This window comes from Pleurodeles waltl, chromosome 3_1 (assembly GCF_031143425.1).
Source record: "Pleurodeles waltl isolate 20211129_DDA chromosome 3_1, aPleWal1.hap1.20221129, whole genome shotgun sequence".
Classification (NCBI taxonomy): Eukaryota; Metazoa; Chordata; class Amphibia; order Caudata; family Salamandridae; genus Pleurodeles; species Pleurodeles waltl.
This window is the reverse complement of record NC_090440.1, coordinates 1,974,586,547-1,974,614,268: the sequence shown is the minus strand read 5'-3', so window position 1 is coordinate 1,974,614,268 and position 27,722 is coordinate 1,974,586,547. Positions and strand designations below refer to the sequence as shown.

The 27,722-nt window shown below is 46.7% G+C and overlaps 1 protein-coding gene across 1 annotated transcript in view; it reads left to right on the top strand.

Moving 5' to 3' along the window:
* Window positions 1-3,912: 3,912 nt before the first annotated feature.
* The window catches only part of LOC138283496 (multidrug and toxin extrusion protein 2-like), a 401,042-nt gene continuing 377,232 nt past the window's right edge, over window positions 3,913-27,722 (top strand). The window contains exons 1-3 of the mRNA XM_069221438.1: window positions 3,913-3,979; window positions 5,616-5,685; window positions 17,052-17,184. Of these exons, the coding sequence (XP_069077539.1) occupies window positions 17,079-17,184 (106 nt within the window). The 5' untranslated portion in view covers window positions 3,913-3,979; window positions 5,616-5,685; window positions 17,052-17,078. The remainder of the gene's footprint in view (window positions 3,980-5,615; window positions 5,686-17,051; window positions 17,185-27,722) is intronic.

Genomic DNA, 27,722 nt, shown 5'->3' with positions numbered 1-27,722 from the left:
GCACCCCATTAATCTACCTTTACTGATACCTTGGCTGCCCACAAAACCATATTGCATAATGACTTGATCTGGCTTCCTGTGATGGACGTTCTCCAGCTCAACAAAATAGAGGCCCAACTTCGGTATCTTGACTCACATCCCCTTTTGTTCCAAATTGACTTTGTCCCAGCAGTGCTGCAGATCATGTGGCATATTAATGCTTGGCACCACACAGACCCCATGTGCTCTGAATTTATTGAGGAGATTTACTCCTACTTCAAGTTAAACGGGGATATGGTAGAGTCTGCAGGCACATTGTGGGTTGCCAGTAACCCTGCCATGAGAGGCGTGGTTAAAGGATATGCTTGAAACCAGGAAGCCCAGTGGCTGATGCAGATGACGTTCTTGGAGGCCCAGATCTTTCTCTAAAGCTGTAGGCATTGTGGTGGCTGTCCACTGAGCTTGATAATTAGCTGGTAGTGGCTTGCTCATCCATCATCCTTCTGTTTCTAAAGTTGCCAGGGTATGCCTCGATGTGGGCCCCTTTTTCACTGTGCCACTGGATTGAAACTAGCCTGGCTGATGAGGGGTGATACCCCAAAACTTGTCCCAGGATGCTTGTTTCCAGACCAGGGAGGACCTGGTAAGGCAGTTCGGGCTGGACTGTTCCCACAGAGAGCAGGGTGAAGACTGATTTGCATATGGCTGGTTTCAGATTGGGGTGGCATTGTGAGCAAAGAACGATGGATTAAACTCAGATCTGTGACTGGAGGTGAGTGTTTGACAAGTTTCAGCACTCCGTCCAACATCCTTTCTTGGTGCAACCGCCTGCATCATACCTCATTTGAGGAAGCAATATAAAGCTGGAAGGCTTCCGCATTTGCTGTGTACGATGTATGGTTACTGCATATGGGTACGGGACTACTGCAAGCACATACATGTCCCAGTATTTTTTTCAGTTACTGTGACATGCACATGTCGGAAACACATTTTTGTGGGACATGGTTGGGGACACACTGGTACATGACACATATCGCACACTTACACAACTGTGCGGTGTCAGTATGCACTGCACAGTGTGTAGTGCAGGGGGACACATATGGCTAAGGTACAGTGTCATTGTCTGATGTACATTGGGTCCAGCAACGGTCTCCCTCCATCAGCAATTCACCACCAGTATACCGCCGTCAGGTCTGTAACATCTAAATAGGGTTGGTGTGAACCCTCCAGTCTGACAGCTAGGAAGAGCACTCCATTGTGGCGGTCTTCGGCTCAGCCATAATCTAAGTATGGCATATGGAACACCATTGACTTGATGATCTTTTTGGGTCCACTGTCACAGCGGATCAGCAGTAACGTCACCAAGATCTAAGTCAGGCCCCTTGTCAGCATTCTGTGTTTATCCTGGGGTGTTGTGTGAAGCTAGACTGCTTCCAATGGTTAGGTTTGAGAACCATCCAAAATGTAATCTTGTCTCGCTTTGTTGGCGCTTTGCCCACAACAGAATTATTAGCCCACGGACTAACTGCCTACACGGCTGGATGCACTTATTTTGCATTGCTGGCAACTATTGCCCCAGTCACTGCTGATTGAAAAACAAACTGTCTAAGTCACCTAAAGATAACCACTAACTGATTCAATGAGTGCTTTAGGTATGGAGGGTGTAGCTTTATTGTATCTTTTTTTTGGAGTATTCGTAGTCAAGGAGCCCATTCTGATATTCTGAACTACATGAGGTAGCTGCACACCAAAATATGGTTGGCATTTTTGATATTCTGCGGGCATTTCTAAAGCATAATAGTTTTCATATTTAGCAGGTATTGCAGCCTCTCTTTATGAATCAAAGTTCCCCATGCTGGGAGCTATAGGATCAAGCTCCACCCATTAGTAGATTATTTCAAAAGTGTATACAGCATGTGTGCGTACAATGAAAGTTAACTCACCTTCGCATTAGGAAAAGCCATAACCAGGGGATGTTGTGTTAGTCATACCCTAACGTGTATTCCTATACAAATAGGCTGTACATTTGTAAAATTCAATCAAAAAGTGATTTGAACCAGAAATCGAAATTAGTAAATATCTTTTAATTGTCAAGAATGTGACATCCCCACAGGAGAGAGCGAGCATCTATCTAAGAGAGTAGACAAATATTACAGTGGACTTCTCACCTACTACTAATAGCTAGCAAAAGCATGATTGATTCAGGATTACTCAAAGATTGGCCCTGTGTATGAGTGCCAATGATAAGTTTTCTAGAATCTCCCTAGAACACAGCCTGAGATTTAGATTATCTATAACCTCTGACAGAACAGACTATATCAACATACCATCATGAGACAGAAAACCCAGTGGACTGCAACCCGTGCAACCCACTGCGCATTACACAAGTAATGTGTGTATTTGGCAATTTGTAATTAATAGGCTCCAAACCTTCTTTAACCACGAATTGACACAATCAAGAATTTCCACTAGGAATACTTTTACAATGTTATTAAAATCAAATGACCATCCTTGGTCACAAAAAATGTTATTGTGAAAACAAAATGATAGTGGCAACAATACTGGCATGCAAAAAAGAAAAGTAAATAATCTTACAACATTATAAAAATAAGTGGAACTATTGTTCCATAAGACAACAGTTGTTATTTCAGTCTCTGCTCTCGATGGTTACGGTGTCTCCAGGGAGAGTGATAGGGCCACTCTGCAGCTGCATGAGTCTTCCTTTAGTCTTCAAAAAGGAAAATGTCTTTACTGCTTTCATCTAGGAGATCCTCAGCTTGCCATTCCCTGAAAGCCAAGATTAATCTCTCCCCTAATAATCTAATGCAGTTTATATACTCTACTTAGATTTTGTGGAATGTTATTAAAAGAAACAATCAATAATGGAGCCCTAATGCCTTTTCACCTTCTTATGTTCCTGTGAAACCATTTTTAAATACAATAATGGGAAAGCAAGATATCAGAGTATACTGAAACACATTCTAAACTATGGGCCTCATTATGATCCTGGCGGGCGGCGGATGCCGCCCGCCAGGATGCTGCCGTCCAAAATACTGCGCCGCGGTCAAAAGACCGCGGCGGGTATTACAAGTTTTCCCCTGGGCTGGCGGGCGGTTGCTGAAAAACCGCCCGCCAGCTCAGGGGAAAACGACCTTCCCACGAGGATGCCGGCTCGTAATCGAGCCGGCGGAGTGGGAAGGTGCGACGGGTGCAGTGGCACCCGTCGCGTATTTCAGTGTCTGCAAGGCAGACACTGAAATACTTTGCGGGGCCCTCTTACGGGGGCCCCTGCCGTGCCCATGCCATTGGCATGGGCACGGCAGGGGCCCCCAGGGGCCCCGCGACCCCCCCTACCGCCATCCTGTTCATGGCGGCTTTCCCGCCATGAACAGGATGGCGGTAGGGGGGGTCAGAATCCTCATGGCTGCGGAGCGCGCTCCGCAGCCATGGAGGATTCAAACGAGCAGCGGAAAGTCAGCGGGAGACCGCTGACTTTCCGCTTCTGACCGCGGCTGAACCGCCGCGGTCAGAATGCTCGTTGGAGCACCGCCAGCCTGTTGGCGGTGCTCCCGTGGTCGGTGGCCCTGGCGGCCACCGGCCGCCAGGGTCAGAATGACCCTCTATATGTTTGAGCAGGCTGAATAATCACACTGCAAGGAAACAATCATCTAACCACTCTGACTACCGCTGATTTACATTGAAAAGAAGATGCATTTGAATAAAGGAATATGTGAAATTCAATGGTTTATATCTAAATAGGAAAATTATGAAGATTATATTAATAGTGTACAATTCAAATATAATTGTTTGTGTGTGTGAGTTATGAGTCAGAGAGTAAATGCCACTACATAATATAATGTATTCCCCTTCATCATTTTCTGAAATTTTCAGTAAATGTTTTGTGGATTGCACAATGTTTTTCAGGTATTTTGATCGCCACTGATATAACTTTTATAGGAGTGTCAAGGACAGTGATTGCGAGACTGTTCACTTCTGATGAGTGAGTATTTCCAGTTTAATGAAAAAACTTTGGTGTACGAAGCTGAAAGCCTATTTGTGCTAATTTGTTTGATAAAATTGCAATTTTTTGATGATTCTTACGGATTAATATTTTATTAATGGCAGACAAAAATCACAGAAAATTGGTAGTTATGCATTGTTGATTCATGCTACACTTTGTTAGTCTGTTCACATTTTAAAGATTTCAGTGATTCAGGGAGCATGCAAGGATAATCTATGCAAATCATACAATAACAGCACATTCATGAGCCACTATGCATTCTCCAGTTAATGTCCTCATGGTAGAAATCTCCAAAGAGGCTATTTGTTTTTACTCCTGGATCAAATTTTAAAAATATGTTTTACTGTGGAAAAATATGGAGGTATGAAATCAGGTCTTGGATGTATGTTCTGCTCTCCTAATTACCTTCATGACTCTTTTACTAAAAATGTATATTGGTGCCTATTCATAATGGTAATTTTGTCTAAGATAAGTAAAGGGTTGAACAAATTCCTCTTTCAGGGTGGAAATGGGAAAGGATCCCCCAACATTTGGTGGGGATTTTTACAAGAGGCAGACTTTTAAAAAAGCAATATGACATTTCCAGATATGTGCCTGGAAACCTGAGTCTAGTGCAACTTTCCATGCGTAGGACTTGAAATTTATGTGAACTGCAAAAAAAATTTAAATTATGCTTGTGCAGAGGTGAATATCGCTGCAGGTTGTTTTCCGGTATTTTTTGTGAATAGGGACCATTGTCTTAGCATGAATCCAGGAACCTAAATTAAATCATAAATAATACAAGCAAATTCAAAATTAAGATGATCAAAATTCTAAACATAAATGAACAGTTAATTGAAAAAATTGCTGTGACACCACCACCACCTCTTTTCTTGCCAAACACAGAAATTGTACTATCACATCCATTCTCCTATCAGCAGTGATCCTAACATGCAGGGATGTTTTTCCTCTTTGTCTGTGCCAATGTTATTTTTTGTCATGCTTCCAACCACCATGGAGTAGAAAGCAGTTGTGAACAAGAAAGATATGCATGGCAAGGCCCACCCTAATTGAGTGGATGTTCTGATACAGTGTAACCAGGGGTCCTGTGATGTATGAGTTCTGGCTAAACGTTTCCAACAGCAAAGTCAGCTATGACTACTGTGTCAGGAACCAGATGATGCCTCCATTTCCAAATGACACAGGAGAAGCTCGAGTTTGCTGAAGGTGGGACTCCATCAGCTTAATATGAGGGACCCTGTCACTAAACCATATAGGAGGCCCTTCCATACATCAACATAACTGTGAATTAAATTCTTCAAAATGCTTTAAGGTTCTCAAAATATGGCATCCTTTATAAACAGACAGAAAAACAGCTCAATCAATACTTGGTGTTCAGACATGGATGCAGAATTAGGTTTGGACCTAGAACTCAGAGAGTAATGATTAAAAAGTATTTGTGGAGAGATATTACTATACAGATTTCTCTCTAAAAGCACCAATGCTGCCTTTCTGTACATATGCAAAAAATTGAACACAAAAGGTTGTATGAAGCCTAGTTATACCCCTCATAAAGAAAGTCAAATGTATTGCTAACTTACCAATTTTGTGACTGCTGTTTCTCTTTCTTCAACAGAGAAATCATTTCACTGTCTGCTCGCACACTACTGGTATATATAATCTTCCATATATTTGAGGCTATTGCTGTAAGTATACTCAACTATTAGGTTGTTGTATTACTGAAGGGTTTGGCACAGGACATATTCAAAGTGATGCCTTCCACAGATTCATTATGTGCATGGTATTGTCATACAATAAATATAACTGTGCAAAATCTATAGAATTCATGTGCTGATTGATGAGTGTTACAGGTAATATCCCTATAACCCTAGGCTGTAGTTTAAGTTAATTCCCAAGATATAGGCACTTTCAAAAGGCAGCATTATAAGTCTTAGGGAACAGCATTGTAAATTATCATGAGTCAGCATGACTGCTTGTGTATTCTGTCCATAGTTGTTATTAGTGTTTTCCAGTGCACTGTCCTTCTGCCATTCATCAAAACTGCAAACTGTCTTATTGTATGATTTCCCCTATATTTGGAATCCACAATGTTTACAAGAAAGTCAGAATGACAACTCGAGGACATGTGTAGAATGTGTAGAATGTGCTTTCAACTATCATCTACAATTTTAGTTTAACTGTGTATTATATTTTTCCTACTATGCATAACAAATTTCTGTTGATAATCACTTTCATGGTTTGCCAGTCTGCTTTCAACATTTTAGAATTATGGTGGTCATTACAACCCTGGCCGTCGGTGTTAAAGCGGCGGTAAGACTGCCAACAGGCCGGCAGTAAAAAATTTGCAATTTCGACTGTGGTGGAAGCCGACAGCCACTTTAGCACTCCGACCGCCACGGCGGTACAAACAAACTGCGCGGCGGTCACCGCCAACAGACAGGCGGGAGACAGTGTACCGCCCACACTATTACGACAGGCCAATCCGCCACCTTTTCCGGGGCGGATTCACAGCGGATAAAAACTCGGCAGAAACAGGAATCCCGAAGGAAAAACACTCACCTCTACACACCCCACGAGGAACGAGGACGCCATGGATCCGGAACTCCAAATTCTACCTGCAATAGTCTTCCTGCTCCTCTACCAGGAGCACGAACGCCGGCGGCGAAGACCACGGTGAGTACTGCACCTACGACGCAGGGAAGGGGGGAGGGAAAAAACAGGGACACGCAACACGCAACACGCAACACGCAACACGCAACACCCCCACCCTCACCCACCACAACACACACAATAATGCATATCAATACATCACAGTTACAACCCCCAAACCCCCCGGAAGAATGCAAAGACAATAGAAAATGAGTGTAACCATTGTAATATATTAAAAGCAAGTAGGCAGAAACATATATATACACCATGTACAAAATATATACCAAGCATAGTAGTCCAGGTAGTGCTCTAATAAAGTCAGTGGAACACTGGGACCACACGATATGGGCGAGGCCCACACAAGATCCCCGACCATGACAGAGAGAACACTGCAGGGGCATCAGAGAGCAACTAAACAGTCACCTCAGGGGGAAGAAAAGAGGGGCATCTTAGCCGCTTGAGTGCACAACGCCAAATCCACAAGGGGGCCACATGCCCACTGTTCAATCCTGGGGAGTGCAAAGCCACAGTCTCACAAGTCCCTAAAGTGGGTGGTTTGCCCACTGTTCAATCCTGGGGAGTGCAAAGCCACAGTCTCACAAACCTCTCCAGTGGGTGGTTTGCCCACTGTTCAATCCTGGGGAGTGCAAAGCCACAGTCTCACAAGTCTCTCCAGTGGGTGGGTTGCCCACTGTTCAATCCTGGGGAGTGCAAAGCCACAGTCTCACAAGTCTCTACAGTGGGTGGTTTGTCCACTGTTCAATCCTGGGGAGTGCAAAGCCACAGTCTCACAAGTCTCTACAGTGGGTAGTTTGCCCACTGTTCAATCCTGGGGAGTGCAAAGCCACAGTCTCTCAAGTGGATGACAGTCTCCACTGGTTCTGGAGGGGGCCTTGTGCGCAGAGTGCTTCATCCTGCCAAGGACAGAGGTAGTGGATGTGATACTCCACTGGTTCTGGAGGGGGCTTTGTGCCCAGAGTGCTTCATCCTGCTAAGGACAGAGGTAGTGGATGACAGTCTCCACTGGTTCTGGAGGGGGCTTTGTGCCCAGAGTGCTTCATCCTGCCAATGACTGAGGCAGTGGATGTGATGCTCCACTGGTTCTGGAGGGGGCTTTGTGGCCAGAGTGTTTCATCCTGCTAAGGACAGAGGTAGTGGATGACAGTCTCCACTGGTTCTGGAGGGGGCTTTGTGCCCAGAGTGCTTCATCCTGCCAAGGACTGAGGTAGTGGATGTGATACTCCACTGGTTCTGGAGGGGGCTTTGTGCCCAGAGTGCTTCATCCTGCCAAGGACAGAGGTAGTGGATGTGATACTCCACTGGTTCTGGAGGGGGCTTTGTGCCCAGAGTGCTTCATCCTGCTAAGGACAGAGGTAGTGGATGACAGTCTCCGCTGGGTCTGGAGGGGGCATGGTGCCCAGAGTGCTTCATCCTGCTAAGGATAGAGGTAGTGGATGACAGTCTCCACTGGTTCTGGAGGGGGCATGGTGCCCAGAGTGCTTCATCCTGCTAAGGACATAGGTAGTGGATGACAGTCTCCACTGGTTCCGGAGGGGGCATAGTGCCCAGAGTGCATCATTCACCCTGTGACGGACTCAGTTGTGTCAGTGCCCTTGCCGCTCATCGACCAGCGGTGCTTGAGACGGCGGTGCCCTGTTCAGCGGTGCTTGTGATGGCGGTGCCTTGGTCAGCGGTGCGGTGCCCTGTTCAGCGGAGCTTGAGACGGTGGTGCCCCGTTCAGCAGTGCTTGAGACGGCGGTGCCCTGTTCAGCTGTGCTTGAGACGGCGGTGCCCTGTGCAGCGGTGCTTGAGGCGGCAGTCTCCATTGCAGGGACTCAGCTGCTGGCGGTCCTTCATGGACCAGCAGGGCTTTTGCTGGCGGTGGCCTCCTGGGCAGGTGGGCTTGTGCTGGCGGGCCTGTCCTGGGCAGCTGGGCTTGTGCTGGCGGTCCTGTCCTGGGCAGCTGGGCTTGTGCTGGTGGTCCTGTCCTGGGCAGCTGGGCTTGTGCTGGCGGTCCTGTCCTGGGCAGCTGGGCTTGTGCTGGCGGTCCTGTCCTGGGCAGGTGGGCTTGTGCTGGTGGTCCTGTCCTGGGAAGCTGGGCTTGTGCTGGCGGTCCTGTCCTGGGCAGCTGGGCTTGTGCTGGCGGTCCTGTCCTGGGCAGCTTGGCTTGTGCTGGCGGTCCTGTCCTGGGCAGCAGGGCTTGTGCTGGCGGTCCTGTCCTGGGCAGCAGGGCTTGTGCTGGCGATCCTGTCCTGGGAAGCTGGGCTTGTGCTGGCGGTCCTGTCCTGGGCAGGTGGGCTTGTGCTGGTGGTCCTGTCCTGGGCAGCTGGGCTGGTGCTGGAGGTGGCCTCCTGGGCAGCGGGGATGATGTCGTTCTTCTCCGCCGTTCTGCTCTTCCCCGACTTTCCTGGTTTCTTGTGGCCATTCCCCACCTTGGAGGGTGTCACAGCTGAGTCCACATTCCCACAGGGACCCCTGGGAGCGGCTTTGGTGGCTGGAGTCTTCCCCCTCTCCCGCTGGGCACTTGCCAACTTCTGATGCTTCACAGGTGGGGGACTGTCTGTGCTGTGGCTCCGTGCCACACTGGCTGCCCTGGTGGCCGGTGCACTCCAGATTGCGGTGACTACAGGCACCACTGGTCCCAGAGATGTTGTGGCTGAGGTGCTAGTTCGGGCCATAGGAGACGGACAGGGTGGGGGAGGTGTGGGGAAGAGTTCAAGGTTGGACAGGAAAAGTTTTTTGGAGACATTGGAACGGGTAGCTGGAGGGTGTTTGGGAGTGGAGGAAGAGGTGGTGGTTGTAGGAAGTGTTCGTTTGCTGACTTTGGGTGAAGTTGCTTGCGCTGGAGGCTGTCGTGAGGTGGATGGCTGTTGGGTGGGTGTGTGCCAGCATTTGTGTATCTTGGGAGGGGGCATTACAGACACACTGGGAGAGGACACAGGGGACGTGTGAATGGTAGTGGGGTGGTGACTGCACGTGAGCGGGGTGTGTTGGTGTGTGTGCTGGAGAGGTATGTAGTGGCTGTAGAGGTAGTGCATGTAGGTGTGAGTGTAGACGAGACTGGGAGGGAGGAGGGAGACGAGGAGGAGGGGACACAGTGGAGGCAGTGGATGTTGGTGTGTCTGCATGTGTGTGATGCTTGCGTGAGTGCTTGTGGGATGTGTGGTGCTTATGTTTGCCTGAGCTTCCCTTGTGTGTTGAGGTGTGTGCATGCTGGTCTGTAGGTGTGCTTGGGATAGGCTGAGGTACAGGGGATTGGGTCGGGGTGGAGGAAGTTGGAGGGGGGAGGCTAGACACAGGAACAATGGCTGCCATCAGTGCTGAGGCCAGAGTCTGAAAAGCTCGCTGAAGGGCCGCCTGACCAGAATGAATGCCCTCCAGGAATGCATTTGTCTGTTGCAACTGGCTTTCTACACCCTGGATGGCATTCAAAATGGTAGACTGCCCAACAGTGAGGGACCTGAGGAGGTCAATGGCCTCCTCACTGAGGGCAGCAGGGGTGACTGGGGCAGGGCCTGAGGTGCCTGGGGCGAAGGTGATGCCCACCCTCCCGGGTGAGCGGGCACGGGTGAAAGCTGAGGGGCTGCTGGGAGGGCAGTCCTGGAAGGGGGGTGGCGGCTGTACCACAGATGTTGCCGCCACCACAAGTGAGCTCCCATCAGAGGATGAGTCCGTGTCACTGGTCTCAGCTCCTGTCCCCGCCGTGGAGCTCCCCTCACCCTCCGTCCCACTGGAAGTCCGAGTCCATAGTGTCACCCTCCATGGCCATGTGGGATGCAGCCCCCTGGTGCTCCGGTGCCACTGCTCCTCCGCCTGATGATGCTAATGCACACAAGAACAGGGAGACCACAAAAAGGGGGGGGACGACAGAAGAAAGACATGTTGAGTGCATGCATTACCGCTACCGTTAGCGGACACGACAGACACAGAAGCCCCGTGCACTACCCCGCACTCTTGGGCTCCACTGTTCAATTCCTGGGAAATGCCCTACAAGGCTATGGACGACATCTGCACCCACATAGATGACACAGGGGATGACCAGGTGTACTTAGCACTCTACAGAGGTGGGGTGGGGTGCCACATGGCCTGCCTTACGGAGGGACCTTGCCTACGGAACTCGCCCTGGCCTAGGGAAACCCACAGCCCACCTCCCCCACCCAGACCCCTCCACTGCGTGCAAAGTCAGCAGAATGAGAGTGTACTCACCCCCTTGTGTCTGCTGTGATGCCCTCAAGCGCCCATCCAACTCCGGGTAGGCCACCGCCAGGATCCTGAACATCAGGGGAGTCATGGTGCGACGGGCACCCCTCCCACGTTGGGAGGCCATCCCCAGCTGAGCCTCCGCCGTCTTCTTGCTCCAGCGGCGAATGTCCTCCCATCTTTTCTGGCAGTGGGTGCTCCGTCTGTGGTAGACCCCCAGGGTCCGGATGTCCTTGGCTATGGTACGCCAAATATGTTTTTTTTGGTGGGCGCTGACCTACATGAGATGTACAGGGGAAGAGTAAGTTATTACCAACTGCACCGTCAAAGTGATTGGCCCCCATCCCTACCCTTGCCATGTGGCACATGCATTCACCGCCATTTCATGCACGACGCACTCTCCCCCCTTCCTTCTGACATCCAGCCCTCTCCACACAGGCATAGCCCATACAGCATGCTCCCAGTGTACTTACCTGTTTGTCTGGAGGACCGTAGAGTAGCGTGTACTGGGGGAGGACTCCATCCACGAGTTTCTCCAACTCCTCCGATGTGAAGGCAGGGGCCCTTTCCCCAGACAGTTGAGCCATTGTCTCTTCCAGACCAAGGTCACAGCAGCACTTGCAGTGTAGGTGCTCCCCTGTCGAAGATCAGGCATCGAGTGATTGAACATTCCGCGGCGGTGTGTACCGTCACCGCCAGCGTACATCGTCATTGCCTCCTGGGACCCATAGGGTCCAATGCTAACCAATGCAGCATTGCGCCGCGGTCTTCGACCGCCTACCGTGACGGTGTACAACGCCAGCGCAGTTACTTCACATTCCATTGTCCCACTTTAGAGGTCAGACAGCCGCCATTTCAGGGGCCCACATGGATTAATTTTCAACTGCATCACACATACTTAGGCCTAGACTCAACACACATACAGGCCACCTTTTGTGTATGAATAGTGTTCTGTGTAAACTGTGGGTACGTACCTCTGAGTTTTTTGACTCTGTGCTCGCTGTTGTCCTTCATAGGCACCGTCCGCTGGGACATGTGAGGAGATGGCGGCATCCTCTGGTGTACCGACCGTTGGTGGACCTGTCGACAATGGAGGAGAACATGTGATTATCACACACAGGCTTGACCGTGCCACAATCCAGGAACTGTGTACCCAGTTGGAGCCAGACCTGATGTCAGCAATCTGCCATCCCACAGGAATCCCCTTCAAGTGCAGGTGCTGTCAGTGCTCCATTTCCTTGCAAGTGGGTCATTTCAAATAACAGTGGCCATAGCATCAGGGATGTCCCAGCCTATGTTTTCCAACATGTTGTCCAGAGTGTTGTCTGCCATGCTGAAACACATGCGGAGCTACATCATTTTCCCTCAGGTGGAGGATTTGCCTACAGTGAAAGGTGATTTCTATGCCCTGGGACATATCCTCAACATCATAGGTGCTAATGATGGGACCCATGTGGCTTTGCCCCCCCCACAGGAGTGAACAGGTGTACAGAAACAGGAAGAGTTATCATTCAATGAATGTACAGATGGTATGTTTGACCGACCAGTACATCTCCCATGTGAATGCCATCTTCCCTGGCTCAGTGCATGACGCCTACATCCTGCGGAATAGCAGCATCCCTTATGTGATGGGGCAACTCCAGAGGCACCGTGTGTGGCTATAAGGTGAGCACCTGGAAGCAAGACAGTGGGAATGGTTGTCTGGGTCTGGGGATATCCCTACAGGTTAGTGCGTGTCTAACAGTTGTCCCTCACCATTTGCAGGTGACTCTGGTTACCCCAACCTGTCATGGCTACTGACCCCAGTGAGGAATCCCAGGACAAGGGCATAGGAACGCTACAATGAGGCTACAATGGGCGAATTAGGAGGGTGATCGAGCGGACCTTCAGCCTTCGAAGGCCAGGTTTCGGTGCCTCCATATGACAGGTGGATCCCTATTCTACTCACCAAAGAAGGTGTGCCAGATCATCGTGGCCTGCTGTATGCTTCCCAACTTGGCTTTGCGACGACAGGTGCCTTTTCTGCAGGAGGATGGTCCAGATGGCGGTGTTGTGGCAGCTGTGGAGCTTGTGGACAGTGAAGACGAGGAAGCAGAGGAAGAAGACATGAACAACAGGGACTCAGTGATCCAGCAATATTTCCAGTGAGACACAAGTAAGAGTACAGACCTGCCTACTACATGTACTTTAACACAACTACCTCTCTACTGTCTGTCCTTTTCACCCAGTGTGTTGGCACTGAGTTGTCACTTTCCCTTACGATTTCACAGATGTGGGTCCCACTGTGTGACATCTGCTTAGATTCCTCATGGACTAGAGCTGTGTGACATAGGTATGTTGACATTGCAATTGTAAGAGCATTTTGTCACTGTAATTGTTAATACACTATTTTGAAATCACAGACTCCAGATTGTTTTGAGCTTTCAGTGTGTTTATTTAAGTGCTCAATATTGGAGGGGGAAGTAAAATGGTGAGGGGCGATGGCGGAGGAATGTCCATGGCAGAGTCCAGTCTATTAGTCTCACAGGTGCATTGCCCATATGGGCATAGGAAGTGGAGCTGGGGCAGTTTAAGTATGTACAGGGTGACAAAGTGGGACAGTAGGATGACAATCAGGGTGGTCTCATTTCTTGGCGGGGGTCTTGGCATCGTGCTCTGTCTTTGTCCTGGATCTTAGGTACCGTTTGCGGGGTGGTTCTCCCTCTGCACGGGGTGGGGTGCTGGTGTGGTGGTCCTGTGGCAGGTGTCCTGTCCACTAGCGCCGTCGGAGGTGGTGGGCAGTTCATCGTCCATGCTAGTGTAAGGGGCCCCTTGTAGTGCCACAGTGTCCCTCCTGGTGTTCACAATTTCCTTCAGCACCCCTACGATGGTGCCCAGGGTGGAGCTGATGGTTCTGAGTTCCTCCCTGAAGCCCATACACTGCTCCTCCTGCAGGCGCTGGGTCTCCTGAAACCTGGCCAGTACCGTTGCCATCATCTCCTGGGAGTGGTGGTAGGCTACCATGATGGAGGAGAGGGCCTCGTGGAGAGTGGGTTCCCTTGGCCTGTCCGCCCCCTGTCGCACAGCAGCCCTCCCAGTTCCCCCGTGTTCCTGGGCGTCCGTCCCCTGGACCATGTGCCCACTGTCACAGCCCCCAGGTCCCTGTTGGTGTTGGGGTGGTGGGTTAGCCTGGGTTCCCTGTAGTGGTGGACACACTGCTGATTGATGTGTCCTGGGGACTGAGGTATGGGCCCGCTGGGTGGGTGCTGTGTTGGTGTTTCCAGAGGGGGGAAGGTCTGTGGTGGCCTGTGACTGTGTCAGGGGAACCGACTGTCCAGAGGTCCCCAATGGGCCGGGCTGGTCATCTAGATCCAGTTGGACAGAGCTGCTGTCATCACTGTGGGCCTCTTCTGTTGGTGGTGTGGACATGTGTGGACCCTCCTGCCGGTGACGTTGGGTAGGGGTCCTGCAGAGGTATAAAAGGATGGTTATTACATCTGTGTGTTCCATGGTGTGCAATGGGTGGGTGACCGTGTACCCCAGTGCTTGCATTCCTGTGTGGGACCTTGTGTAATGATGGTTTAGGGGGTTGTATGGGTATGTGCAGTGGGCATGCTTTGGTGATGGGTGGCCATGCTTTGTTGTTGCATGCAGTGCTTGGTGTTAGGATGTGTGGTTTGTGATGTAGGGACATTTGTGAGGAGTTAGAGTAATGGGGGTGAGGGTGAGGGTTGGGGTATGTGCTGGCATGCAGGTAGGGTGGGGGATGTAATAGTTAAGATTTGACTTACCAGAGTCCATTCCTCCACCGCCTCCTGCGAGGCCCTCAGGATGCAGAATCGCCAAAACCTTCTCCTCCCATGTTGTTAGTTGTGGGGGAGGAGGTGGGGGTCCGCCCTCAGTCCGCTGAACCACCAGGTGGTGTCTTGAGACCACGGAACGCACCTTCCCCCGTAGGTCGTTCCACCTCTTCCTGATGTCCTCCCGATTTCTTGGGTGCTGTCCCACTGCATTTACCCTGTCCACGATTCTTCGCCATAGCTCCATCTTCCTTGCAATTGAGATGTGCTGCACCTGTGATCCGAATAGCTGTGGCTCTACCCGGACGATTTCCTCCACCATGACCCTGAGCTCCTCCTCCGAGAATCTGGGGTGTCTTTGCCGTGCCATGGGGTGGTGTAGGTGATGTGTGGGGTGGAGTGTGTGGTGATAAGTGTGCTGATATGTAGTGGTGTGTTGTGTGAGGTGCGTGGAAGTTCTGTGGGTGATGGTGTTGTGTGCCTGTGGATGCTGTTGTTCTTGCTGGTGCTGTCTCTCTCAGGCCTTCTTTTGGAGTTTTTGGTAGTAGGGGTTTGTGGGTGATGTGGGTGTGTGTTTTATATTGTATTGGGTGTGTGGGAGTGGTGTGTGTATGTGTATCAGGTGTGTGTATTTCGAATTGTCCAATGTGGCTGTGTTTTGTAAGAGTGTGTATATTTTGAGCGCGGCGGTGTGTACCGCCAATGGAATACCGCGGTTGAAAGACCGCCGCATGGATTCATGGGTCGTGATACTGTGGGCATATTTCTGTTGGTGTGACGGTGGAGGTTTTGTTATCACCAGTTTATCACTGACCTTTGGTGTGGCGGACTTGTGTGGGTGACAGAATTTTGGTGGATTCCGCACTGTGGGTCATAATAGCTGTGGCGGAATTCCACGGCCGCGTGTTGGCGGTCTTCTGCACGGCGGTAAGCGGCTTTTACCGCCAATGTTGTAATGAGGGCCTATATTTCTAATGTAATTAATTGCTAATGTATTTTCAGTTTCTCCTTGTTGTTGGTTTAAATCTTTTTAACAATTGTTCTCACGTCTTGACTGTAACTTGGTCAATGACTTCATTTAACTATTCTTAAAAATAGTCCATCAGTTTCTGCTGTTCAATTTCAAAATGATTTCCATTTATTTGTTTATGTATCTGTATTTTCTGGTAAGGTAACCCCTGTATATAGGATATTTATTGGTAATGTAGAAATGTGTTCCTGTCTGTGTTTTTGACATAAGCATGAGTGGATAACTGTGAATTATCAATTATTTTCTTCACATAATAATAATCTATTTCAGAAACTCCAGTGTTCACAGCTCCATTTAGCTCTCCAAAATGTGTTTAAATTTCCACTGCCTTCTTAGATGCCTAATAAATCAATAGAACTTTTGCCCCTCATGTTTTGTTTTAAATTAGTTTTATATAGTATATGTCTGTTCTCGAAATGGTACATACAAATATCAGCATAATAGGAGCTACATTTCAGCCCATTGCTGTGCCCTACAATTGTAAATAATATTTATCTTGGTATTGGAAATACTTATAATACAAGATTATGGTGGTCATTATGACCCTGGCGGTATTACAACCGCAGGGCCAAAACGACGGGAGCACCGCCAACAGGCTGGCGGTGCATCCCGGCGTATTACCGCCGCGGTCGCACCGCCGGGGCTGGCGGTTTCCCGCCGTTTAACCCCCCTGCGGTGATAATCCGCCAGGGCAGCGCTGCAAGCAGCGCTGCCCTGGGGATAATGACTTCCCTACCGCCAGCCTGTTTCTGGCTGTGTGCACCGCCAGGAAGAGGCTGGCGGTAAGGGGAGTCCTGGGGCCCCTGGGGGCCCCTGCACTGCCCATGCCACTGGCATGGGCAGTGCAGGGGCCCCCTAACAGGGCCCCCTGCACTGCCCATGCCACTGGCATGGGCAGTGCAGGGGCCCCCTAACAGGGCCCCCTGCTGCTTTTCACTGTCTGCATAGCAGACAGTGAAAAGCGCGACGGGTGCAGTTGCCGGCTCCTATGTTGCGGCCGCATCCCCGCTGGGCCGGCGGGCGTAAACTAGGTTTGCGCCCGCCGGCCCAGCGGGGATGTTGTAATGGGGACCGCAGGAGTGCGCCCGCATTGGCGGCCGCACTGCGGTTACAACACCGCCCGCCAATGTTGTAATGACCCCCTATGTGTACAATTGTATAGGAAATAGTGTTTTGCTATGAATTGTGTATTTTTGTTAAATAACCCATTTGGCACTGGATAATCCTTTATAATGTGGAATTGAAGTATACAGTGAATTAAATCTAGTATAAATTCTAACAGATTGTCTTCTAGAATTTTTATTTGGTTTTGCTTCTGCAAATCACCCATGCCCTTTATGATCATTTCAAAACAATGGCTGTAAAAATAATCAACATTTTTCCCTCTTCACAGTGTACATCAAATGGAATTCTTAAAGGGATGGGGAAGCAAAAGATTGGGGCAGTGGTGTACTGCATCGGTTACTACGTGATTGGATTACCTTTAGCAGTGATTCTCATGTTCGTTGCCAAATTTGGAGTGCTAGGTATGACCCTTGTGGGAAAATATAACTTGTTTCCACTAAGAAATAGTATGTGTAACTATATTTTCAATTAAATGTGAAGGTCATATTTGTACATGATTTATGAGAATTTTATACTGACATGAGACTTTCTAACCGTAACTGAAGCCACCCACATGGTCTTTTGTCCCTCTCACTGTTCTGATGCTGAAAATACACCCTTCACTCATCAGAAATACTTTGTATTTCAGCTGCTCCTGACACAACTTCTTCTTTCCTAAACTGCCACACTTCTTCACCAATGGCACACTAAGGGGGTTATTCCAACTTTGGAGGAGGTGTTAATCCGTCCCAAAAGTGACGGAAAAGTGACGGATTTACCACCAGCCGTATTATGAGTCCATTATATCCTATGGAACTCGTAATACGGCTGGTGGTATATCCGTCACTTTACCGCCACTTTTGGGATGGATTAACACCTCCTCCAAAGTTGGAATAACCCCCTAATTCCTGTGTATCATGCTTGCATGTTTTAGCCATATCTTTTTGACTGCTTTCTAACCCGTCTCTAATCTGCATAAAACAATCCAAAAATGCAGGAACTGGATGGAAGAAAGTGTCATGTTATGATTCCGTTGTTGATGGTGGAACATGGAAACACAAGCTTAGTTATGGCAATCACTCTGATAATGGATAAACTGATAATGGATAAACTGATTTGTCTCCCTGTGCCTCTGCTCACTTTTGGGGCAAAACATGATGGACAATGCCTAGCTTTAGTATTATGTGCTACATAAAAAGAAAGAGAAAGTTCTTTCCCATTGTTGCCTCTGATCACATGACTATCTCTCTCTCCATGGTGGCGCCTGCACAACTATTACAACTGAGTGCAAAGGAAGGAAAGTATTACTCTACTTTAGCCCTCTTAGGAAGTCAGGAATCCTACTGAGATTAGGACAAAATATACAAAAGGCTGTCACTCTTAATAGGGACAAGGACATTTAAGCAGAGGAATTTATCACACACAAGAGAGTATATGAAATCTAGAAAACAAAACAGGAGAGAAGTTAAGGACTGGGGCAGGTTGGATCAGTATCTGATCAAGAAACAATACATGAACTGAGAACGCATGCAAAAATGAAACTAGGAAGGAATCTCAAATACAAACTACAAACAACTGGAAGGAACAAGCAGGAAATCAATAGACACACTATCCCAAATTATAGTTTTCATGCTCCTTGGAAAATGACTTCACTGTGAGCTAAGAAAATCTAGAAAAAGCCAAGAAGCAGCTAGCCTCAGAAGTGCTGGGTGAGTCTCTGTGACAGAAGCAGCAAGCCTCAGAATCTTACTGACACAAGGAAGGACTACAGGGAATGGAGCAGGAAACACCAAAGACAAAACTGAGACCGGGGAAAAGCAGAACCGGAACTCTAAGAACAGGTAGAGGACTGCAGTAGAAACCAGCACACAAAACTATGAACACTGAACACAAGACTGAGAAATCTGCATACTAACAAGGGCAGGGCGGAAGTATGCAGACAGTGCAAGGAACAGAGGAGCAAAAGGCAAGGAATCTGCATACAATAAGGGAAGGCCAGGTAGTGTGCATGCTGAATTAGAGCAATAGCATCCCATGTACAAAGAAGTAGAAATAACAAGGAACATAAACAGATAAGACTAAGTAGCAAAACTGGAACTGAAAGCGAGAAATAAGAGAAACCATAGAACATAGAATCAAAGAGCAAGCCGAAAGGAGAGCAAGGGGAGAGCACTAGAACACTAGAAACATCAGCAGTAAAAACTGGTCCAAGCTTCTGCATATTTCACTCACAGGGATAAAACAGCTTGAAATACAGGGGAGAAGCACCAGCGAAGGCAGGGAGCTAGATGCAAGCAATAAATCAGGTGTTAGGCATCAAGAAACTGACAGTGAAGCAAAAGCTAATCTGGTACTTGGAAAGGGGAAGACTGTGAAAACCAAAAGTTAAAAGAAGGGAAATGGAAAAACCTGGAATGGAGTGGAGATTGGAGACAAGCTAGAAAAGTCCAGAATGCATTTATGAAAGGTCAAAAAAACATAGGAACCAAGACATAGAACATGTACCTACTGCCAGGATTAGATCTAGGCATGATCGGGCAACAGAAAGGATTACAAGTATCATGACGCATGAGGATGGTGGTGAGCAAACCTGGACTGGAGTGTGATGTTGAGCTAGGAATGTAAGGTGTAGAAGAGTATACAGCCATATTCGTGTGTAAAGGCTGGGCCTCGGAGGACCCTTATCATTGTGACCTAATGGTAAAATGGCACAATACTGACAGTGAAAATGGTCAAGCTGTGTGTTACCTGTATACTCCTTTGCATCTCTGTGTGGAGTGGGTAAGCCACCATGGGTCTTTCCGGACCTCCATTCATCATACAATTCTCTCCAACACCATCATAGTCACCCTGCATGTCTTAAATATGGTGGTTATAACTCTTACACTGTTTACTTGATCACCAATACCACCCTAGTTAGTCTTCTCATCAAATTGACCTGAATTATGCCCACATGATCTCAGTTCTCATGAACTAATTTCAAATAATTATATAAGCATCCATCTAACAAGCATCTACCAAGCACACCTAAAACATGGAGTGGTCTTGCCTTCAATCACAAGATCAACATCCAGGTGTCTTCATTCTCCTCATTTGAACAGCTTTCTTTCAAACTAATCCTTGCACCCACCTTCTCCATTAGGATTCGTGTCATCTATCTCGAGAGCACAAAAATAACAGTTCATTAACTCCTCAGGTTTAACCCCTCAGAAGACCTTATTACTAAATGAAAGGTAGATTCTAGGGCCCATATTTATACTTTTGTAGCGCTGCATTTGCGCCGTTTTTTTACGCCAAAATGGCGCAAACTTACAAAATACAATTGTATTTTGCAAGTTTGCGCCGTTTTGCGTCAAAAAGCGGCGCAAATGCGGCGCTAAAAAAGTAAAAATATGGGCCTAGGTTTTTTTGGAAAACAATTTTATTGCCATTAAATGTTTGATAACATTTTCAGTTTCCACATTGTGAAATGTCATGTTTATAAGTGGATCATGAAATTACTATTATGTCAGCCAAGGCCAAAGAGGTGTTACCACCTGGATAGACATAATAAGAAGAGATTGCTTTTGTCTCTGCCCAGTTCCATCTGAATTACTCAATACTAGGGCTATCTCCCAAGATTTTATCAGGTTTTGTGGACATCCTTGTGACCTGTAAATAGGAGTTTTCAGAGTTATGCAGTGGTCCATGGTACTCCAAGCTTGGTGAGTCTTTGATCTGCCAATTTCCAGCAAAGCCTTGATTTGCATTTCCCAGATCAATGTGCAATGTCTTATATATATATATATATATATATATCATATGGTATGTGCTAAAGGGCTAGTTTAGGGACATTATCAAGTTGTCATCCTATCACTTCAATTAGGATAGGTCATACTCCTTACTAGAAGGGTGTAATTTTGTAGCATCACCATGTGGTGTGGAAGAAGTCACCTGGTTGTTTGTTGCATCATAGGCACAAGCTGATTTAAGAGCCTCTAGCGCCTCCTTGTGCCACATTAGTGTAATTTTTTTACACTAATGTGGCCCAACGAGTCAAAAATCGCCACGTCAGATTTACAAAGTGGTGCAATGCAAGCCTGCGCCAATCATAATGTATGCAAAGGGGGTTTTCCCCAGTTAGGAGGCGGGAATGAAAAAATGGCACAAAGAAATGTAAAAGATTTCTTTGCGTCATTTATGTCAGCACTTTTAATGCCTGCTCACAGCAGGCATTAAAAGGAGGCATGCCATTGTTTTTCATGGGCCTCAATGTGCTTTGCAGGATTAGCGTCATCATTTTTGACCCACAAATTGTGGCACTCATCACATGTTTGAAAATATCATAATATCAATTAAATATTTGCAGTAAAGGTTTTGATGAAAAAAAACTATGCATGGTAGGGATGAGAGTTATAGTTACCTTAGGGCACGAGTTATAGTTACTTGAGATAACTCAAACAATACCTGGTGAATTTTTGTATGGTACGTATAAAATGTGAGCCAAACTATAACGTCCCTGTAAACTTACTTTTAAGTGAATATATAGAGCGAAAGAGAGAGAGAGAGATAGAGAGAAATCTCTCTTTCTCTCTTTCTCTCTATATATCTATATCTATTATATCAATATATCTATATCTATATATAAAAAAAACCTGGAGAAGTGATTTTCCCCATTGGCTCACATTGAAAAATATTTTAGGCAGGAGGCAGATAAAAATAAGTCCTTCCTTTTGGGCTTGAAGACATCATGATTCCTGCCTGAATCAGGTCTGTTGGTGTGTATGGCTGTACTGCCACTGCCACTCCTTCTGCTCTTAGTGGCCTGCTATATTGCCACAGCCTCTCTTGCCTGTCCTGCAGGGTTGATTTGTTGCTCCTGCCCCCCTTTCTCCTGCCCTGCATGGCCCAATGTACTGCCACTGTCCCTCCTGCCTGTCCAGCATGGTCAATTTGTTGCCTGTGCCCTCTGCTATCTGTCTGTGCCCCTGACCAATGCCGGCCCACAGTATTCTAATGAACAACTAGATTGCTAACTTTCTATAATTATTACAATAGTGTGGCACGCCTGATGTAATCTGGATGTAATCAAAATTGAAAAATTGAAAGCATTCTTTTAGAAATTATAAAAATTAGTGTTTTCTTTCCTAAAAAACTAAAATGAAGACATATTTTCCGAGCTCTCAAATAGTGACCAGGCACTTTTAAATATTTGCTGTCTAAGTTTTGTTTATCCAGTTGATCACTTGTTTATTTGTTACACTTAGGGGACAGGATGTGATGTTATGATGGCCACATCTGCAGACTTTACAACTGGGGAACCAGGTTCGAGTTTCAGCCTCAGCTCGACATCCTGTGATTCTGGGCAAATCATTTAATCTACCCATGCCTAAAACCAAAGTTAGTGTATCTTGTGTAATGTAAGTGGCGCTCATGTAAAGCACTCCAGTACCTTCAGGTCAGGTCTGTGCTATTTAAAGCTGCAAAAAAAACAAAAAAAATTAAGGGGCATAATTATATTTTTTGATGCAAAACTGCACTAGCGCAGTTTTGCATCAAAAATGTTTAGCAGCAGCATGCGCCATTCCTGACTGCCAGCCGGGCGCCACATTTATGGAATGGTGCAAACGATGGGCTAGCATGAAAAAAATAATTACGTTAGCCGGGTGGGGGTGGCGGTATGGGAGAAGGGGGCTTTGCACCAAAAAATTATGTTAGGCTGGTTTGAGGCAAAAAAATGCCTCTAACCAGCCTTGTGTCATTTTCTGATGCAAAACCATCCATACCACATGACTCCTGTCTTAAAAAAGACAGGAGTCATGCCCACCACCCCAATGGCCAGCACAGTGTCCCCTGGGCCTGGCCATTGCACCCTGTGCCATGCAGGGGGCCCCAAGTTGGGTCCCCGATGGCACTTAAATATAAAAAAAATACTCAACTCTACTTACCCTACTTACCTGGAATGGGGTCCCCCATCCTCCAGTGTCCCTCTGGTGTGGGTGGGGGTATTCCTGGGGCTTGACGAGGGCACCTGTGGACCAATTCCATGGTGTTTTACCATGGAAATGGGTCCACAGGTCCCCTACCACCTGGTCTGACCCAGACATTAAATAATGGTGCAAAAGCTTTGCACCATTCACCCGTGCATCATATTAGCACTGGAAGATAAATATGGGGCTATGGGCTTAGCACCCTTTGTTTAGATGGTAATGCCTACCTTGCATCTCATTGACGCAAAGTAAGTTCACGCTTCTAAAACATGGTGCAACCTCTAAAATGTTGACATTAGACGTGTCTTATGACAAAATATAAATATGGAGTTAGCTTTGTGCCGAATGTGAGTAAAAAAAATGATGCAAATTCGAAACAAATGGAGTATAAATATGCCCCTAATGTTTTCCATATTTCTCTCATTGGGCTATAATCGGGCTACATTTGAGTGATGTGTGCTAGATTTGGGCTCTTTTTTACTCGTAGTCATTTTGGGAGACTTATTTGTTATGAAGCTCCTTAATGTCCTGATTTACTGCAGTTTCCTGAGTAGAAAATGCTTTCAGTTTTCCACTTCAATTCCATGAAGATGGTATTCAGATGTGCCACACTTTTCGCATAAGTTTGGAATTTTAGCACCCCAGCTGCTCATTAGAACACTGCAAGCCTCTAAACACCATGCTGCTGGTGCTTAAAGTGCATGTTTCAGTCCCCATGTCAGAATGTTTTAATGAAATAGAAGAGTTAGATGTTTGAGAACTCACTCAAAATATGTCTTATTTTTTCTTTTTACAGCACTAACTATAATTTCTATGACAAATCCACCCTCTCATTTGTTCTTTTCTAAATTAAATGTTCTCCCAAGATTTTAGCATGTTTTGCCAGTTCAATTTGATCAAGAAGGCTTCAGGTGTGCCACACTTTTGTCATAAATAAAACTGGTAGCGCTGTAGTTGTTCTTTAGAGCACTCTAGAAGGCTGCAGCACAACACATGGCAATCAAGTGAGAGGCTGCTCCTGTTGGAAGTACATGATTTACTGAGATTGTCAGACTTCATTCTCATATGTCTGAGAAAGATTTTGTGAATTCCAGAAAATATACTCTCATATTATCTTCCGGAGCACCTTCCATATCCTCTATGGGAAAATAATGAGAAAAACGTTTTCTCTCATACATGATTCATGAGATTCCAGCAGAAGATTTTTTCAGACAGTAAAATCACCTCAAAGTACATCATAATTCCTAAAATTAGTATGGTACCATCAAATAATGATTTATATTGTAACTGTCTGAAATCTCTTACCACCCTTTGTGTGTTCTCCTTTTTGTGACCCTCAAAACCTGTCATTCACTACAATGACTTTGAACGGGGTGCTATCATGGATATTGATCCCAAGATGACTGCCAGCACTTCCATGATGGAATGCTGACAGCCAATCAGATTTCACCATAAGATCTAAGTTGAGGCTCCACCCAGATATACAAATGTGGATTTCCTCTAATAATTTGAAAACTACTGAATGGATTTACACAATAGCAAAAGAATATTTGTTAGACCTGAATTCCTTGGCATAGTCTTCCCTGTCTTTTTTGCATCTGTTTCCCATGTTTTGAGTGTGTGCCTGGAGTCTGTTTTTGTTGTTTTTGGTACTCTGGGCATTTTACCACTGCTGACCAGTGCTAAAGTGCAAGTGCTCCCTATGTAAATTGAATGTGTAATCAGCTTTTCCATGATTGGCATATTTGATTTACTAGTAAGTCCTAGTAAAGTGCACTAGAGGTGCCAAGGGCCTGTAAATCAAATGCTACTAGTGGGCCTGCAGCACTGGTTGTGAAGCCACATGAGTAGCCCTGTAAACATGACTCAGATATGTCACTGCAGTGTCTGTGTGTGCAGTTGTAATCTGCCAATTGGACCTGGCAAGTGTACCCACTTGCCAGGCCCAATCCTTCCCTTTTTATATATGTAAGGCACCCCTAAGATAGGTCCTAGGTAGCCCCATAGGCAGGGTGTATTGTATGTTAAAGGTAGGACATGTACTGATGTGCTTTACATGTCCTAACATTGAAATACTGCCAAATTAGTTTTTTACTGTTGCAAGGCCTATCTCTCTCATAGGTTAACATTAGGGTTGCCTTTAAATATCTTTAAGTGCAGTTTCCTTTTGGGAGCAGATAGAGATTTGGATATTGGTATCCGTGAACTCACAATTTTAAAATACAACGTTTGGTTTTCAAAAAGTGAGTATTTTCTTGCTTAAACCATTCTGTGACTCTTCCTGCTTGTGTATTCCCTGTCTGGGTCAGACTGACAGTTGGGCTGTTTGTAAATCCCCTCTAGACAGTGACACAAAGGGAGTTGGGGTGTAGCCTGCATATCCTAAGGGCCATCTGGGCTAGAGAGGAGGGAGGTGTGGTTACTTACACCTGAATGGGCTGTGCCTGCCCTCACACAATGCAGTCTCCAACCCCCTGGCGTGAGTCTGGAGCCAGGCCTGGGCAAGGCAGGATCTTGTGAATAACAGAGACTTTCCTTTGAAGTTTGCCTACTTCATTGGCAGAAAGGGATATAAGTAGTGGACCCAAACCCCCAGGTTTTTAGATGACTTCTGAAACCAAGAGGAACCTTTGCCAAGGAGAAGAGCTGAAAAGCTGGAGGAGGAATACTGCCCCTTTGCCTGTGACTGTGCTTTGCTGGGTTGGCATGCAGTTGCTGTTTCTGCTTGAAAGAGGACAAAGACTGGACTTTGTGGTATATTTCTGCTTGTGAAGAATATCCAAGGGCTTGGACTGAGCTTGCCTCCTGTTTTGAAGTCTCAAGGCCATGTAAGACTTCCTCTGCCAGCACCTAGACTATTTGCTGAAAGCTTTTTACACAGGAGTCAATGTCAAGGATCCCCAAGGTGCCTCCTGCGTTATCTATCAGCATCCCCAGGGATTAGGGTTAAATCATATCTCTGGTTTTGGTTAAACCTTCATGTTTCTAAGTGAACATGATGTGCTGTGTTACACAATTGGTTTTATCAATGCTTGTTTTACCAATGCTTGTTTGCTAATGTGAGCAGGTGTAGACATGTGCTTCTAATTGGGTGTGGTGACTCATCCACATGTGGAAACTCAACTGCTTTTCCTGACTGGCTATAAATAGCAGGGTAAAGCATGCCTCCCTGCTTGGCTTTGTTTTGCTTCCTGATCTCAGCATCTGATTTGGCAGTCCAGTCCCTGCTGTCATCCTCGTATTCAGGACTTTTGAGGCAATTCTTTTCTTTGTTCCTGTACCAGCTGACACCAGGCATTCCTATAGCACTCCGGAAAAAACTGCAGCTAAGTGACTAGTATTCTCCAGGGAGTTTGTTCTTTGAGCTCCGCGCTTTCCTAGAACAGCTGGTGTATTTCAGACCTCGTATTTTGGCAGAGTGCTTATCTTAAAGAGACAAATGCATTTCAGAACATTCTACATTATTATTGTAGTTGCTTGCCTAAATGTGCTTCAGGAAATCTGCTTGAGCTCAAGTACTACAAAAAGTGACAGTGCAATTTTAAAAGAGCATTTACGTGACTTTTCTTTCTCTAATAGCATAACTCTTACATTTAAATTGTGTCATTGATGCCTGTGTTTCAGGTTTGAGGAATTTGCTTATGAAGGGTTTTTCACACACACAGTGAAACCAAACCAAAATTGTGCCACCCTAACTGTTTAAACCCAGAGCGGACATTTATATTTCTTGGATTGTTTTTGTTCCTTTTAGTTTAACCCTATGCATACAGGAAAGTTATACGTGATATAATGAATGCCCTTGTTTGTCTTTCTTGTGCATGATAAGTGCAACCACAGTTCTAATTGTAGTGTGCAACAGTGAATCTCTGTGAAGCCAGCACTAGTGTTGCAGTACTTATTGTTAAGGTACTCAGTTTGGATTTTTGGTAATGCAGTGTTAGTAATTGTGCCAACAGTTATTATTACCCAAGAAAAGTGCTGGAGCATCCCGGTATTCTTTTACCGCTCCTGTGCCCATATCAGAAAGAGAGATTTAGTTTCAAGGAAGTTGAGTGCACTAACTCTACTATCACTCTGTCAACAATGACATGCCCCCCAAAGATAAAGGGTGCCTAGCTGGACATGCAAGACGTGGCAGTGTTTTGTCTCTTTCTCTTCCACTCCCCCTTTCCTTTTGGAACACCTGCCGGGGTTTCTGTGTCTACCAGGAAGTGCCGAGAAGTGTTCCAGGAGGTTCAGACATCCTGCTTTGCAGGTGAGTGGCCTCGTCTCGACAGTCAACAAACAGCTGCACCAGCCTGGTCTAACGTATTCACTGTTTTTCAAAGCTATACTCTAGGTCATAGCCAATGGCACTAGCTTCTTTTTCACTGAGACGCCTGAGACTGGGTAGAGCATCGAAGTTCTGAGACTTCTGTGCTGTCCTCACCACAAATAAATAATCATCAGCCACGAAGAAGGAAAGGAGGAATAAAAAACCTCAAAGATCCTGACCTGGACAAAACAGAAATTGCTCCTATCCTGGCTCAGGCGTGCATGAAACAAAAGCAGGCCCTGTCAACGGCGTCTACACTGTGGATAGAAAAAGGAAAGATTCAGTCACAGGACAATGGAGGGTGACTCTCTGAATCTGAATCTGAACTGAGGTCACCCTGCAGACAGCGGACTCATTGATTAAGCGAGGCCCTGACCAGTCAAATCTGTAATGTCCCCTGTGATTCACTCATCTAGGCAGCTGGATGAGATGAGAAGAGGAAGAGAACTTCATGACTGAGATGAGACGCTGTATTATGACAGATGTTATCCAGTGTGGGCTGGGTGGCATACACACCAAACACCGTCTCTTCAAAGCTGAAGGATTGTGTGTATCATTCACCCCAGACCCTACTCCAAGGTGCCCAAGGCCCTCTCCGTTGGGCTAAACCGAGACTCCACAGGTTGGGACTTTATATTCAAGGTTTGGGCGTACTCTGAAGTTCAGAGATGCCCTG